The sequence below is a fragment of the Sciurus carolinensis genome, chromosome 4 (genome assembly GCF_902686445.1).
Source record: "Sciurus carolinensis chromosome 4, mSciCar1.2, whole genome shotgun sequence".
In the NCBI taxonomy this organism is placed as follows: Eukaryota; Metazoa; Chordata; class Mammalia; order Rodentia; family Sciuridae; genus Sciurus; species Sciurus carolinensis.
The window spans coordinates 36,930,577-36,946,863 of record NC_062216.1 but is presented as its reverse complement, the minus strand read 5'-3'; the positions used below and the strand labels follow the sequence as shown (position 1 = coordinate 36,946,863).

The following is a 16,287-nucleotide window of genomic DNA, read 5'->3' as shown; positions in this document are numbered from 1 at the left end:
TAAGGCAAACATTTTCAATCCAAAGTTTTCCCTTGCTGGACATTTATTATACATGGCTGTCATTTATTAAGCTCCTGAAGTGTGTTGAGAACTAGGATCGAACCACTTGCTATTGAGTCCATGCACTTTTTACACTAAATTCAACCTTAATTCTCCAAAGTAAGCAAAACCCATCACTTCAGAAGTTGCCCTGGATCTGACACACCACGCAGCAGAGTTTTCTGTGTAAGACTGTCTTTCGTGTTTTTAATTCCAGGAACAGAGGATGGTGTTGGTACTTCTAGAATATGTTGCTCTTGTTGTTTTCTTGCTTTTTAAGTAGCCTATGTGATTATTTTAGCAAAGTAATTATGAAGGTTGTTTTCTGATATAGAAACTTGACTTTGTAGTCCCCCAAACAATCCATTTCCTTTAAAAACCTTGAACTGAAAACACCAGCTTGTATTAATGGATCAAATCTCCCTGAATTTAACCCTAATGTACCTTTGGGTATTTTGCTGGGGACCTAAAAACAAAGTTGCTTGTTATTACTATACTCTTATATTCACTCTTCAAATGAACAAGAGCTTTGTGTTTTTTTTTTTAATTTTTTAATCTGTTCTTTTTAGATACACAAGACAGTAGAATATATTTTGACATATTATACATACATGGAGTATAAGTTATTCTAATTAGGATCCCATTCTTGTGGTTGTACATGATATGGAGTGTCACTGGTCGTGTATTCATATACGAACATGGGAAAGTTATGTCCAGTTCATTCTAACTGTCTTTCTTATTCCCATCCCCCCTCCCTTCCCTTCTTCCTCTTTGATGAACAAGTGCTTTGTATTCAGCATCTCATTCACCTCCCATGGAGAAGGAGGATGTGATCTCGATTAAAATCCCTTCAACAACTTCAGATTACAGGGTCACCTTCTGTGCGTCTTAGTGACCATGCTGTGAATGGCCAGTCTTGCCCTTTACACTCTTGTATTACAGCCCAAGTTTGGGACAGGCTCTGGGTAGAGACATGATGCTCTTCTGCATTAGATCTCTGAACCTTCCTTTAGCTTCCTGACTCCTATACCAGTCTGCCTATTTTTCTCACAGCTAAGTTATTTTATCTGTCACTGAAAGGCTCCCAGGTAATATCCAATTGACCTTCCAAACATACTTGGAAAACTCTTGCCATTCCTGGTGAGCTGGCAACACCAACGACATGATACAGCTTTGTATTTCATCAAGACCTGGGACCTTAACGTGGCAGAAAAATGGAGAAACAATCTTGAGTTGCTATGCAGCAGATACAGACACCTTGGCTCTCAGTCCACCCAAATAGATGTTCCAGAACATATGTATACAATTTAAGGGGAGCCAGGAAGACAATCTATCTTCTCTAACCACAGTGGCTCTCCAGTGCTCTGTAGAAATAGCGTAGCTTCAGCTGGGACTTCTGACCCTGCAGGAAAGATCTGTTGTCACAAAGGGAGCACAGTTAGGCATAAAGAAAGTCTGTTTGTTGACTTGTCTTTTAAAGAGAGAGACTCATCTATGAGCCATCGAAAGCTATTTCTTTTCATGACCTAGAACTTACCACATTCACAGTCATTTGGCCACACCCGTTGATGGAGAGGATTTTGCAAGTCTCCAAGTTGCCTGGAGTCTGAGTGGATTTCTTCCATATTTGATTCAACTTCTCTGTGCTAGTTTACCAACCATGACGATCTATTGTTTTCCTTTTCTTTTCAGATTTCAAATCCAACTTCAGAGCTGCTCCAATCAGATCCGTGGATGTCTACAATGTCATGTGCAACATGGCAGGCATCTCCCCACTGCCCAATAACGGGTCCTGGTCCAGGGTGGTATGCATGCTGAAGGACCCGGCCAGCTCAGTTCCCTCTGTCCAGCCGAGCAACTGTGCGTTGGCCTTCATTCTCCTCCTCCTGTTCGCACATTGATCATATTGTTTGTCCCCAAAATGGTGTTGGCAAAGTGTGCCTCCAATGTGGAATGTTTCTCAATTTCTGTGTGAATAATAGCTTCATTAACACAATCAAGGCCATATACATTTTCAATATATTGTTCTATGATACTTCTACACATAAAAGTCCAATACTTTTTTTTTTAATGTTCCAAATTTTGTTTTTCCTGAAAGTAGGTAAATCCTATGTTCTCATTTGTCTAATTTTACACAGTTTTCTCCTTTCTTTTCAAATAGTTGCTCAAGATAAGCTATTTGAGCAGTGGCCTGCCCTGAAGCAGCCAAACTTGGAGCAAATAGTCTGTGGTCATCCTGGCCCCTCTCTGTCCTGCCTTGCACAAAATAGCTTCTCAGACCAGGCCCTTTATTTGTTCCCTGTCCACACTCAGGAGCCATCCTTGAGGTCTGTGACCACATCCTGTACTGATCCTTCCATTCCAAAAAGGAGGAGGTCTACACGAAAGTAATATCTTCTGTTTCTAACCCAGCTTATGGAGTTCCAGGAAGGACATATCGTAGCAGGGATCATCCATCAACCAACAAAAAACACTGAGGGTTGTAGAACTCATAGAACAAGGTGACAGACCTGGGTCCCCTCCCAAAGTCTTAGTGCACAATACTTTCTCCCTCCTCTTGAAGAGAAGAAAAGCTAGAAGAGATGTGGGTTTCCATGAGATTTATCACACAGAACATCATGGTATGAAGCCTTGGGAATAGCAGACCCTCAAGTTAAAGGAGTGATGGAATGCCTGCCCACCCCCTGCCCTATCTGCCCATAGGACAACTTCTTCAAATACCACCACTCTTTGGCTCCTGATTTGGGGCATTGAGCATAGTCAATATCTGGCATGCCAATATGGAGCGGGCAAAGAGATGGGTGGGTGCCTCACTGACGAGAATGTGAACATGCTTGCAGAAATCTTACTTCATTTCTTGGACTGGTGACACATTAAACATAAGCTTCATGCACAAGTAACCCTGAAGCAATACTTGCTTGACAGCCACAAAGGAAATCCTTGAATGACACAGAATTCCAAAGAAAATGGTGGGGTGCAGGAATGGGGAGAGCCTCATGGAGCCAGATCCCAGTCACTGACCAACTAGCCATTTGATTAGGAAACAAATGTCAAAGTGGAGGTCAAGGTGCCACCTCAGAGATCCAAGTTTTGTTGAAATGCCTGAGACCAGTCCCTGAGCCTGAGTTAATATATATTTTAGTGTAGTCACCTAAGTTTGCTGTAGGAGATCTTCAAACGATTCCTGTATTTTTAAATGATTAGACTCTCGTATATATAGATAGCCCCCATACATGATGGTTCGACTTAATGACTTTTGACTTTACGATGATGTGAAAGCAGTACATATTTAGGAGAAATCATCCTTGGGATATTGAACTTGAATCTTTTCCCAGGCTAGTAAGATGATGCTGAGTGGCAGCTTCCAGGCAGCCACGTGGTCATGGGGGTAAACAACTGATACCACGAGGTTCAGCAGGTTTGGTGTATTAAATGTTTTTTTTTTTTTAAACTCACTGATGTATTTAACTTATGATGAGTTTATCAGAATGAGACCCACCTTAAGTCAAGGAGAATCTGTATATAATTTCTAGTATTGCTTTTAAAATAAGTTTCCATTAAGATGAAGTACACCTGCACGTGAGACTCTGTCAGGAGGACAATACCTCACATCTGCTCAGGACAAGGAAGTTCTTATAAGGTAATTATCTTGAGAAATGAATGTCAAGCCTCGCCTGATTCAGGAAGATGGGGAGGCTTCTCCGTGCTCATGAAAGCAAAGGATTGCTACTTCAAAATACTGAATTTTTCTGCACAAAAGATTTCTAAGGATTTTTGGAATATGTTTTTAAAACTCCAGCAAACATTGACTCAATCGGAAAGGAGGCAAATCAGCCTTTGTGGTGTGGCTGAAAACAAATAGTACTTTCAGAACATCGGTGCTGGTTGTGGAGACAGACATCTGTTGTTCGAAATTTGCTCTCTCCTTAAAGGAAGATGCTCTGCTGAATTCTATGGAGCCCACTTCCTGCGCTGTGAAGAAGGATCTCTAAGAGGTATCCAAGCAATTAAATTAAAAGCACATCCTCAAAATCAAGAGGGGATAAGCATGTACACAGTATTGTGCCTCCCTTTCTGGTTCTGTTCTTCCCTTTCTCCCCTGTACTCACCCTTAAAAGCTTCAAATCACATAACAAAATTTCAGCTATTTTTCTGACAAGGTGTAATTTCTCAATAAATAATGTTGCATAAATGAAAGAAAATAAGACACCAAAGGAATCGTGAGTACTGGTAAATAATAAAAAAAAAAAAAATTCAGACTCTGAATGGGAAAAAAAAAATTATTTGTCAAATAATCCATCCAGTTTAGTGGCTTAATTACTGGCTCAAATTTATTTCCTTTATTTTTGTTTTAAAGATGCATTATTTTCCCCAGAAAAATTCCACTTTTCTAAGTACGTTTTGTTCCATAGGTGTAAAATCTGTTAGGAACAGGTATACACATTTCCCTCCTTGGATTATTTTCTGAATTTTCTGCTAATTCCAGGAGGAAGAAAGCTGTCTTGACCTCCAAGGATAAATGAAAGGAATGTTCTGTAAACTGAAGATGAGATGAAGGGTAACTTTATCCACACAGGTACCTAATCTCCAGACTCAATTCCGTTAAGGCCTGAAGACCTAAGCATAAACTAGAAGAGGCCCAGGGAATTCTTTTTAGCATAGGAGTCACTTTTAAAAGGCCCTCAGAAATCCAAATCAGGTCTGAGTTCTGTCACAGACAATACTTGGCAAAATTTCTGGCCTGTCAAGCACCATCTGACCCACCACAGCAGTTGGAGGTTCAGAAGACCTGGGATAGGACTCAGACAACATTTTTAATCACACTGATCCAAGGTTTGGGTTTTCTCTGGGGAGAGATGAGTTCTAACTTGAACCTAAGGACCTGAGTCCCCCAAAAACTATTTCATAATTTGTGAGTTTCTCCAGAGTCACTGGGCTGACATTGGCTACCTATCCCAGTTGATCTGGCGTCTAGCCCTCCCAAACCAAAGTAGATGTGTAAACCCTAATGATCGAGGGAAGAACCAAAAAGGCCCACTCCTTGTGGCTCTAAGATTCCTGATGGTGCTATCAAACAAGTTTGGACACTATTCAAGACACACAGCTATTTGATGGATTTTTCCAACAAAGTTTTTTGCATTTATGTAAATATCAAGAGATTCCAAATGTGATTGTGTGTTTTATCTCTTTAAGCAATTTGTGAAAGACCAAAGTCAGCTTTTGTAAACTACCTGCTAGAAAAAAGGGAGGCAATAGCCTTAACAGACTGGTTTTAAAACATTTGAAACTCATCTCAGGTATATGCTATAGAAAATAGACCATGTTGCTTTGAAATCATGAAGCAGCACCTACTATAGTGCCATAAATGTTTAACAAATTCCCATAAATGTGTGTTGAATGAAAATAATAATAAATGTCATTAGGGAGACTTGTTGCATCATCAGATATCCTCTCTCTTTTTATGTTCCTCTAATTAAATGAATTTTCCACCTTTTCCTTGCTATCTTTTCTTGTTATCCAACGGACAATACAATTTTACCTTAATTCATGGACTAAACATATTTTATCCCAGGCTTATAAGTTAGATGGATGGACAAAAGGGGGGATTTGATATCAAGCATCTTGATTCTTCAAAAATGTAATAGCTCTGAGACTGAAATTATACACTGTACAATGCATCCATTTAAAGTGGGCAATTCAATGGATTTTCACATGTTCATGGTTATGCAACCATCACACAATAACTTTTAGAAACTTTTTCTCACCCCAACTCTAAAACCATTAATACACAGCAGTCACTCCCCACCCTCTTCATAAACAAGCACTAAACTACCTTCTGTCTCAGCAGATTTGCCTATTCTGAATATTTCATAAAAAAATGGAATACCATAATATGACTTCTTTCACTCAGCATAATCTTTTCAAGATGATAACTTGAATCCCTACTTCAGTTCTTTTATTTATAAATAGTATTCCATTGTATGGATATGCCACAATTTATTTAACTATGCATCCGTGGATGAACGTTTTTATTTTTTCTGACTTTTTAGATATTATAAATAGCACTTCTCTGAACACTCATGTACATGTGTTTAGGTCACGTTTTTTTTTTTCATTTCTCTTGGTAATCCACCTAGGAGTAGAATTTCTGAGTCATGGCAACTTCACGTTGATCTTCTGAGTAATTGCTATTTTCCAAATTGGCTTCCCATTTTCATCCCCACCAACAATATCTCTACATCCTTATCAGCACTTGCGATTATCTTTTCTTTTTGATTACAGCCATCCTAATAAGTATGAAATGGTATCTTGCTGTGGTTTTCTTCATATGTGTTTCTCTGATGATGAATCATGTTGAACATTTTTTCATGTGCATGTTGGTCATCGGTACATTTTCACTGGAGAAATGTTTAGTCATATCCTTTGCCCATTTTATTATTGGGTTACTCGCCTTTTTATGATTGAGCTGTGTGTCAATCAATTTCTTGTCACTAATACAAATACTGACGAAAACAACTTAAAAGAGGAAAGATTTATTTTGACTCGGGGTTTCAAAGGTTTTAGCCTACGATTGGCTGACCCATTGCTTTGGGCCTGTGGTAAGGTCAAGTATCATGGCAGAGAGGGCAGGGTGGAACAAATCTGTTCACCTTATGGAGGTCAGGAAACAGAGAGGGGGCAGCGGAGAAGAGAGCAGGGACAAGACATAGTCCCAAAGAACACACATGCAAAAATACATTCTTTCGAGTAGGTGCTACCTCCTACAGTTTCCACCACCTCTAATAATGCCCTCAAATTATTAATCCAGGGGCTGGGAGATAGCTCAGTTGGTAGAGTGCTTGCCTCACAAACACAAGGCCCTGGGTTCAATCTCCAGCACCGCAAAAAAATAAAAATAAAAAATAAAAAATTACTAATCCACTCATGAGGTCAGAGCCCTCGTGATCCAGTTACTTCCCAAATCCACACCTCTGAACATTGCTGTTTTGGAGACCAAGCTGTAAGCATACTTTGTATATTCTATAAACACATCCCTTGTCGGGTATATGATTTGCAAATTTTTTTTCCCATTCTGCTGGTTTTCTTTTCACTTTCTTGAAGACATCCTCTGGGAGACAAAAGTTTTTAATTTTTGATAAAGTCCAACTTCTTTTTTTTCTTTTGTCACTGGTGTTTTTTTTTTCTTTTTTTTCTTTTTTTTATCATACCTAAGAAGTTTTGCCTAATTCAAGACTGTAAAGATTTCTTCCTCTAGTTCTTCTAAGAGAGCTTTAATTTTTAACTCTCACATTTCAATCTTTGGTACACTTAGAGTTAATTTTTGCGTATGGTGTGAGGAACCAACTTTTTTCTTTTCTTTGTGGATATCTAGTCTCCTGACATTATTTGTTGTAAAGCATATTTATTTCTTAGAGAAATGTTAAAATGATTCTATTGAACTGATACACTTACTTTTTTAAAAGATCCAAATCACTTCAGATGTTCGAATGTTTGTACTTCCGATTATACAACACTGGTAATGCAACTCTTAAATAAATGTCCCATAAATTCAAAGAGAAATATCTTCTATAGAAGGTGGACATCAATGTTGTTCTTGAAAACAGCTCACACCATCTGGAAGCATCTACAAATAACCTACCAGAAGGAGCCTGAGCCATCTTCCAGCTGAGCCTGGATCAGAGACCCCATTTCAGCCATGATTTCTGGGATTTCCAGAGACCAGTCTCTAGCCAACTTCACCTCTCAAACTTACCCAGTCTCTCCCCGAGCACCCTATGGTTTCACCAGAGAAATCCATGCTAGGCCCATGTGTCTCTTCTCCACAGTACTCGGCCAGAGACCTGCCTTACTGTTACATAATGGCATTCCATCACATTTCCCAGAGATCCTCTAGGCTCACTTTCCTTTCTTCCACCTGCAGGACTTTCTGAAATGCAAGTCAGATGGGCCATTCCCCTGCTCTAAACCCTTCAGTGACCATCCATTGTTCTAACACTTGCAGCATGACGGGCCAGGCCTGGCATGGTTCCTCTGAAGAGGGAGTGCACGTCTATGCAACTTTCATTTTATTGCATTTTCCTTGAAATTTATCCACCCCTCCACCTCGCCCCCATCTCCACTTTTTAAAGTCTCTGTCTCACCATTTTAATCTAATCTCCAGCGTTCTCATCTAACCCCATTTTTTCTTAATCACTTCACTTTTGTTTCCCTTTAGTACTGAAAAATGTCATACCTCACAATTATCTTTATGTTCTATTTCTTTGTATTCATAAACATTTTATTTTGCATGGGGTTTTTTTGGCATGCTAAATATGCAAACGATTACATTTTTCTTCTCTGTTTCACTAAATTAGAGTTTCCTTGGAGAAGCAGAAAGCATTCTCTCTCACTCTCTTTTCTTTTTAGAAGGTTGAGATTGAAGGACTCTAAAAAGTTGATATCCCTTTACCCTAAATAATTTTGAAACTCATTGAGGTAGACACAGGATTTACCAGATGAGAAGTGAAATATCACTTTTATTTCAATATGGTTGATAAATGTTGGAAAATATGGATCATAACTCCACACTGCTGAATTGCACAGGCTTACCCAAGGCCCTGCACCTGTAAGACTCAGAGCACAGAGGAGCAAAGCTTTGGGTGCACAGGCAGTCCCTCAAAGAGAAGGAAAAAGGAAGGGGCTCTTACTGAACACACCAATCAGGTAAATTGCTTCTTTCCTAGGGAGACAAAGGTATGGACAGTGTTGGAAGTGTAGCAAGTGGCCCTGAAAATAAAAGATAGAGCATCTTTAGCCTAGGAATATGTCCGCTGTACACATACTGAGAGAGCTTAAAGGTACATGATCAAGAAGTACCTTCTGTGGCTGTGAGACATGGAATGGAAAGTTTAGCAACAGTAAGGTCTAGGCTAGGCTAGAGAGGGACAGAAAGCTGATGGATGTGGGACAAGCTAGGAGTTTACCACAGGATCACTGTGGAGAACAATAGTACAGCCATAATGCTCTCAGGCTGTCATAGCATAGGTTTTACTGAGCAAAAGTTTCAACTGGGCATGTAGGATCATAGGGGGCAGGGGGTCTGGACTTGATCAATGAAATGTGGTCTTTCATTTCTGCATTCACTGTGTACCACCCCTTCTTACACCACGGGATTGAAGGTAAGAGTAAACCATCTCATGAGAATTTTCAGTCCCTTCACACATATCTTGTCTCTTTAGTTCAGCCTGGTGAGATGTATACAGTGGCCACGTGTAGAACTTTGCCCTAAGTCCTGAACTTCAATGCCCTGGCCCTGCGTTTCTTTAATTGTCTCTCAAGTCTTAGAATTAAGGATTTACAAAACAGTAGGAAAATGAATGTAAGTCTCATACAGAGAGACACAAGATCATATGAAATCACTTTTGATGACTTTGGGGGAAATGTAGTCATTTTTTAAGGTTGTTGCATGTGTGGAACCTCAGACCAGGAATTATTAAAGGGAGATGGAGAGTCCATTCATTGCACAAGTAGAAAACACCAGCTTGTAGTACACTGGAAAATAGCCAGAGATGATAGGTGCGTATGGTTTGGAATACCAAACTTTACCATCAGGTTATTATGTCTCAAAATCCTGAGATGTGATGGAGTGACAGTGGAGAAACTGGATGAGATTTTTTTTTTTATTGTATCCACAGCATTAGCAATGGTGCTTGTGATTTGTAAATTAAAGCATGATTCTCAAGAATCCCTCCTTAGTTGTGATACATGATTCAAGTGAAAAGCCACAGAAGGATGTGGAGTGACTCCCAGTTATTTAGGAATTATACCAGGCAACCATCTTCCTGCTTCATGTAGAATATGTCCATCCAGGAGAGAGTCAAACTGGTAGAAACAAAAGAACACCAGACAATACCTTCCTTATGGGTTGAAAACTATATCCATCAAAAAAATTTTTCCTTTCTACCTGTGAATGTGAGTTTACTTGGAGATAGGGTTTTTATAGAGGTATCAAGTTAAAGATGGTCATACTGGATTAGGGTGGGCCCTCATTCAGTGACAGGTATAATTGTAACAAGGGGAGAATTTCATCTCAGAGTCACAAAGAAGAAGACAGGAAGGTGCGAGAGAGATTGGAGTGAGGCAAACATAAGCCCAGGAAAGCTGTGAACTGATAGCACCGCCACCAGATGTTATGGAGAGAAGAAAAGAGGAAGAATTCTTCCCTAGAGACACCAAAGGGATCATGGACCTTCCATCAATTTGATTTCAGACTTTTGGCCTCAGAATCATAAGAAGATAAATTCTAGTGTGCTGAGCTATCCAGTTTGTGGTAATTGGTCACAGAAGCTAGAGGAAATTAACAGTCTTCCAATTGCTTTTTGAGTTACTCCAGCTCCTTAGAGCTTCTCAAGCTTCTCCTTCCTACCAGGTACCATGCTATGTTCTGGGGATACACAGACAGGGGAAAACATGCCTACTGTCCCTATAGAACTTACACTGGGACCAATGAATTCTTCCATTTCTGGGTAGAATTGAATTCTCATTTCTGTGAAATTAATGTTCTATTTGCTAAAAGAAATGCATTCAGAGAACCTGAGAGAAAGCAAAAGGAACACAATGTAAGAAAGCAGCACTTGACAGTCCAGGGGTTGGAGGTCGGAAGCTTAGCCCCATCCTCTGCTTCCTTTGCTGACTGTTTTGCCCTCTCCAACCTGCTCTTTGCCTTGCCTGGATAGTTCTGTCTCTGCAAAGGCAAACTTGATCATGTTGCTCACTTACTGAAAAACAACCCTTGCCTCTTTCAATTCTGGAGAATTCAATTCCAAATTCTGCCTTCGATCCATTTCTATGGTGTGATCGCTCCCCATGTGTCTTCATGCTCCATATCCCACTTCACAGCTCACCCCATCCCCGCTGCCCTGTGTGCCATTCTCGACCCACTTCCATCGTCCTTAGGTCTGGGGTGTTCCTTCCCACTTTCTGTCCAGCAAACTTTTACCCATCCTTCCTACCCTCGATTCTCTCTGAAGTTGTTGTGCTTTCTTATTCTTCTCATTGTGGTGTTTATTACAAAGCAAGTCACACTGTTGTATATTCGTTGATTTTCTCCAGTTAGGCTATGTGCTAAACAGAATGCTTGAGGAGTGTCATTTCATTTTATTCTTGTAGGAGTGAAGAGTAGAATGGAGGTTACCAGAAGCTGGTGAGAGTAGGGGCAAGGAAGATGGGGTAAGGCTGATCAATGGGTACTAAGTTACAGTTGGATAGCACAAAAAATTCTGGTGTGCTATTGCATAATAGGGTGATTATAGATGTCAAAAAAGTACTGTACATTTCAAAAAGCTAGAAGAAAGGAGTTTGAGAGTTTTCACCATAAAGAAATGATAAACAAGGAGAAAGATACGTTTAAACTGATTTAAACATTATGCAGCTTGTACCTGTATTGAAACATTACATGATATCCCATTAATATGTACAATTTGTATGTTTTATGTAAAAATAAATAATAAAAAGAGTTGGTAATTCTCCACTGAGTAAACAATGAGTGATTGAATAGAGTGAAAAGGTCGGATTGCTCTGGTCAGAAGATGATCTGAGTTTGGACAGAGTTTCCTCATACTAGCAATGGGTTGCAAGAACCAGATGCAGAAAATGTTTTGAAGAAAGTAACAGGATTTGAGAAATGACTATGTGTGACACAGAATCCATGGGGCAGGGGTTTCTTTTCCGGTGTTTCAGCAGCGCCCCTCATTATTCATGTAAAAGGAAGTGGAGCAATGAAGAGAAAGGAAGAAATGACAAACGATCTCTGTCTTCACCATATTTAATTCAACTTTTCAACAAGACTCTGGTACAAGCTTGTACTGTCATTTCCCTTATTCCTGAGAAGAGTCAATGGAAAGGAGCCCAGAGTCCTGCACATCCAAGCCTTAGCATAGGGAGGGGGAGAATGGAGATCACAGCCTCCTTCCTTCCCAGGCCCAGGGGTGGACTTGCCTTGGATGTCTTTCAGCAGCAAGAGGGAGCAGGGGCGTTTTGTCTGCACCTCTCCTGTCTCCCCTGTCACTCTGCTGACCAGATAAGTCTGGTCCCAGGGTGATGTCAGCAAGAAGAGAAGGGAGCTGAGCTTCCATCCTATGGCTGAGGGAGGAGATTCTCAGAGCTTTTCTTTCTCTCCCACAGTTGGAGACAATGGGTGGGAGGCAGAGGGGCCCAGGAAAAAGGGTCCAGGAAAAAGGAGAAAAGAAAGTCATTCTTCTGTCCTAAAGGATAAAAGGAAGTCTGGAAACTCATCATAATGTAACCTATTACCCCCAAGAAAAACGAATTTAGGGGCAAAGCTCCACTGAATCATAAGCAGCATTTCCCAAAAGACCTCAGAATTCGCATGGAGTGGTGGATGGTTTGTGAAAGATTTGGGCATTCCAGGATCTGGGCTGCTCTGAAATGCTAAAAATAGGAACTATCTGGAGCCTGGTGTTATGAAATGCACTCTACACACAGTTTCCCCTGCTCACCATGGACAGCAGAGGAGCCTAGAGAGTGAACAATTCACCTAAGGTTGCACAGTCAGGAAAGAGACCTGGGTCAGTGCTGGCTCTGGATGTGGGGGGCAGCATGGCGGCACCTCCCTAACCCGCCACAGCCCCACCACCCTCCACCAACACTCCCTCTAGTTGCTTCCCAAATACACAAAAGAAGTGCTGCTGTCTGAATGGTGGTCCCCCCCAGCACCAATTTTTATGTTGGAACCTAATACTTAACCTGATAAAGAAGTGGAGCCCTCAGAAAGTGGTCCAGTGTTAGACACTCTCCCGTACCCCTTTTAAAGGAGGTGCCATCTCTAAAGAATAGCTTCTCACCAGGCACCAAATCTCTGCACCCTGATCCTGAATTTCCCAGCCTCCAGAACTCTGTGCATAAATTTCTATTGTTTCTATTGTTTATAAATTATCCAGCCCAATGGACCAAAACAAGAAGTCAAGGCAGAGGACTGACTTTGCAGAAATCTTCAGACTCAGCATACTGCACCCCAAATTCTGTCACTCCATGGATCTCCATGTTATTCTGGGGTACCTCAAAGCCCCCATCACATGACTTCTGTATAAGCCCCTAAAGAGGAGTACTGTGGCATTGTGTAAAAAAGAGTTATCTATGGCCTTGTGTAATAATCTTAACTAATTTAATTTTCTCCTTTTTTTGTATTTAGTATGCAGTGCTGGGGATCAAACCAAAGGCCTTGCACGTGTCACTGGCTGTCCAAAATTAACTGAGGAAATTATTTAAAACTACTGATGCCCTGGCCCCATCTGGAGATATGACTCAAAGTCTGGAGGGGGCCCAGATGTTGATATTTTCCCCAAATCTCCCCAGGTGGTTCTAATGGCCAACTAGGAGCAAAAACACTCGAGAGAAAGAAAAACTAATAAAAGAAGAAAAATAGTAGTAGAAGTTAGGCCCTTCTAAGAATCCTAGGGGAGTCTTTATGGTTTATGTAATTTTAATATTAGAATTTGTGTATATTACAATATTCATTGTATTGTGTGTTGCAAAAAATCATTTCATATGGTAGCTGGAAATTCTTTAGAGTTTATAATACCAAAGTAACAAAAATCAGCTAGGACATGGCTCACATTTTGTAAGAGTGAAGATAACAGTCTCCCTAGAGTGAAGCATGGTCACTTCAAGATCCTTCTATGGATTGCTAAACTTAATCAGAAATATCTATTAGACAAGCAGGAAACTGCTCCAGGGTTGCAGCCAGAAAGAAATATTTGGGACAATAGATCTAGAAAGTCAACAGACCTTGTTCTAAGCCACAAGGGGTGAAGCTTTATGGGAATTGAAATTTGTCTTTGAGAAAAAGTATCTTACCTAGTTCACTCATCAGTTTGAACAAAGAAAATGAAATCTAGGAGCTGGGGGTGTAGTTCGGTAGTGCTGAGCATGCATGAGATCCTAGGTCCAATTCCCCAGCCCCACCCCACAAAATACTAGAATTAGATTAACATTGCTTAGAATTAGTTCTCTGGGAACCAGACAACATGATGTTGAGAGAGCTACTGAGAGTCAATAAAATTTATCTAGCAAATTCTAGATAAAGACTCAGATCTTGAAGGCTCAGACCCACACTTGGTAAGAAGCTGCTCTCAGGGCCCACTCTGCACTGATAGTGCATAAGGGAGCCACCATTGCTGGGTTTCTCCAGAGGCTGAGAGGGTTTTCGCAGTAATGCCTGCAGACTTATGTGACAGAGTCAGGGAGACCCTTCCACCCATCATTTTTAGAGGCTTTTGAACTCAATCACACAATCATCTGCCTGCTGTGGTAGGATGTAAGCATTATCTATTTCTTTCCCTGTAAATATAGAAGGTCTTTATCATAGCAAAAGGCAGTCACCCAAATCAAGAATAGTAATGAAAAGTTATTCATCAAATCTTCAGACTTTGGTAGGAAGGAGAAGATGAATTCTTAAAGTTTGAGAACAATGATGGAAACCATAATGGGAAGCATACAAAGTTTGAACTTGGTGCTGGGGATTGAACCCAGGGTCTCGTGCTTGTGAGGCAAGCATTCTACCAACTGAGCTATATCCCCAGCCCCAAGTCTGAACTTTTGTGTGTGAAAAAAAATTAAACAACATTGCTATACTGTTTCCTAAACAACAACAAAATTGAAAAAATAAATTACAGTAAATATGATAAATGGTGAATTTCCTTAATTTTAAAAAAATTCATATGAAACAAAATAGAAAATCATAAAAGATCCCAGTAAATAAATGGATAAAGGACATAGGTTACTATATAAAAATATTTAATAAACAGATTTTTAAAATAATATAAACTCACCAGTAATTAAAATTGTAAATAAGCAAGATACTACTCTGTCTATAAAATTGGCAAAGGTTTTTTTTTTTTTTCAGCAGTCATAGCAAGAGAAGCCAGAGTTGTTGTTCTAGTGGAAATCCAACCTGGAAGACTCATCAGAAGATATGTGATTCTGAAAATATTAAATTAGCATGTCCTTTCTGAAAACAATTTGGCACTCTACAGAAGAAAAGTTATACAACTTTTTATTCAGCACAGCTTTGAAAACATTTGCCCCCAATTATTAACAAAGAAATTGTGCATATGCACATTTAAAAAGTGAAACAACAAAAGGGTTATGATACAAAATAGCAATCCTATGTTCCATTTCTTTCAGTTCTCTGGGCTTAATCTTCTATTTTTTTTTTTCTGATATTTCTCTCCAAATTCTGTCCATACTTCAAATGCTTATGACACTATTTCTTACATTTTTAGAATCTATCAATTTCTCTGCCCACTGCATCAGTCTTTTCCTTTCACTATGATTATTTCACAAGTTTTAGTAGAGTGATAATCAGTGCTTGAAATACTATGATTGTATCAATATTGTTCACTTTACTATGATTATTTCCTCTCTCAACAGCGATGTTTGCCTAAATTAACAATTATCCTTTTTATTCATTCTCACAGTTTTCTATATATTGATCCTTAGTTATTTCCAAGTGCTCTTTCACATGCTTCATACATGAATATGTGCAGTTATTTCTATAATAATCTGAGATATGCTTTATGGAAAGTCTTATATTCAGTATAGCTGTACACTATGATATCACAGGGTTTATGGAAAAATAAGATTGAAGCAGAATTCTCAAAACTGATACAATTTTGTAATCAAAGCAATAACAAAAATAATGATTGGTACCTTCAGAGATTAAGTGGATAACACCAGTGGGTAGCTCAGTATGGGTGGAGTTTGCTTTAAGGATATGAAAATGAAATGGTGGCTTGTGAATAGGCACTGAGATCATTTAGGTGGAAGTGGAGTTCAGAGACCAGGAGGAAGAGCAACTGGCCATAAACCGAGAGATGTGCAAGGCTAGGGATGTGCCTGGTTGGGAGGGAGTCTCTCAATTAATTTTTTCTTAAAATACAGTTTTTAAAGATTCAGAGAGGACTGGGAATATAGCTCAGTGATGGAGCACTTGCTTAGCATGTGCTGGGCTTGATTCCTAGCACTACAAAAAATTTTTTAAAAAAAGAGAAAAGAGATCTTGGGAAGGCGAGATGATGGAAGGAGATTTTTTTTAAAAAAATTATTATTATTATCTCTGAATCCTACCTTAAAAATAATGGTCAGCAAAATCAACAAAACATGAACAACTTTACAATAAAACTAATATCCTCAAGCACCTCAAGATACAAGTGGAATTCTTTGACTACTGGGACAAAGTACCAATAGCCA

General features: G+C 39.6%; 1 protein-coding gene across 1 annotated transcript in view; it reads left to right on the top strand.

Moving 5' to 3' along the window:
- Enpp6 (ectonucleotide pyrophosphatase/phosphodiesterase 6) overlaps positions 1-6,468 on the top strand; it is a 116,744-nt gene extending 110,276 nt beyond the window's left edge. The window contains exon 8 of the mRNA XM_047547977.1: positions 1,732-6,468. Within this exon, the coding sequence (XP_047403933.1) occupies positions 1,732-1,940 (209 nt within the window). The 3' untranslated portion in view covers positions 1,941-6,468. The remainder of the gene's footprint in view (positions 1-1,731) is intronic.
- Positions 6,469-16,287: the final 9,819 nt, after the last annotated feature.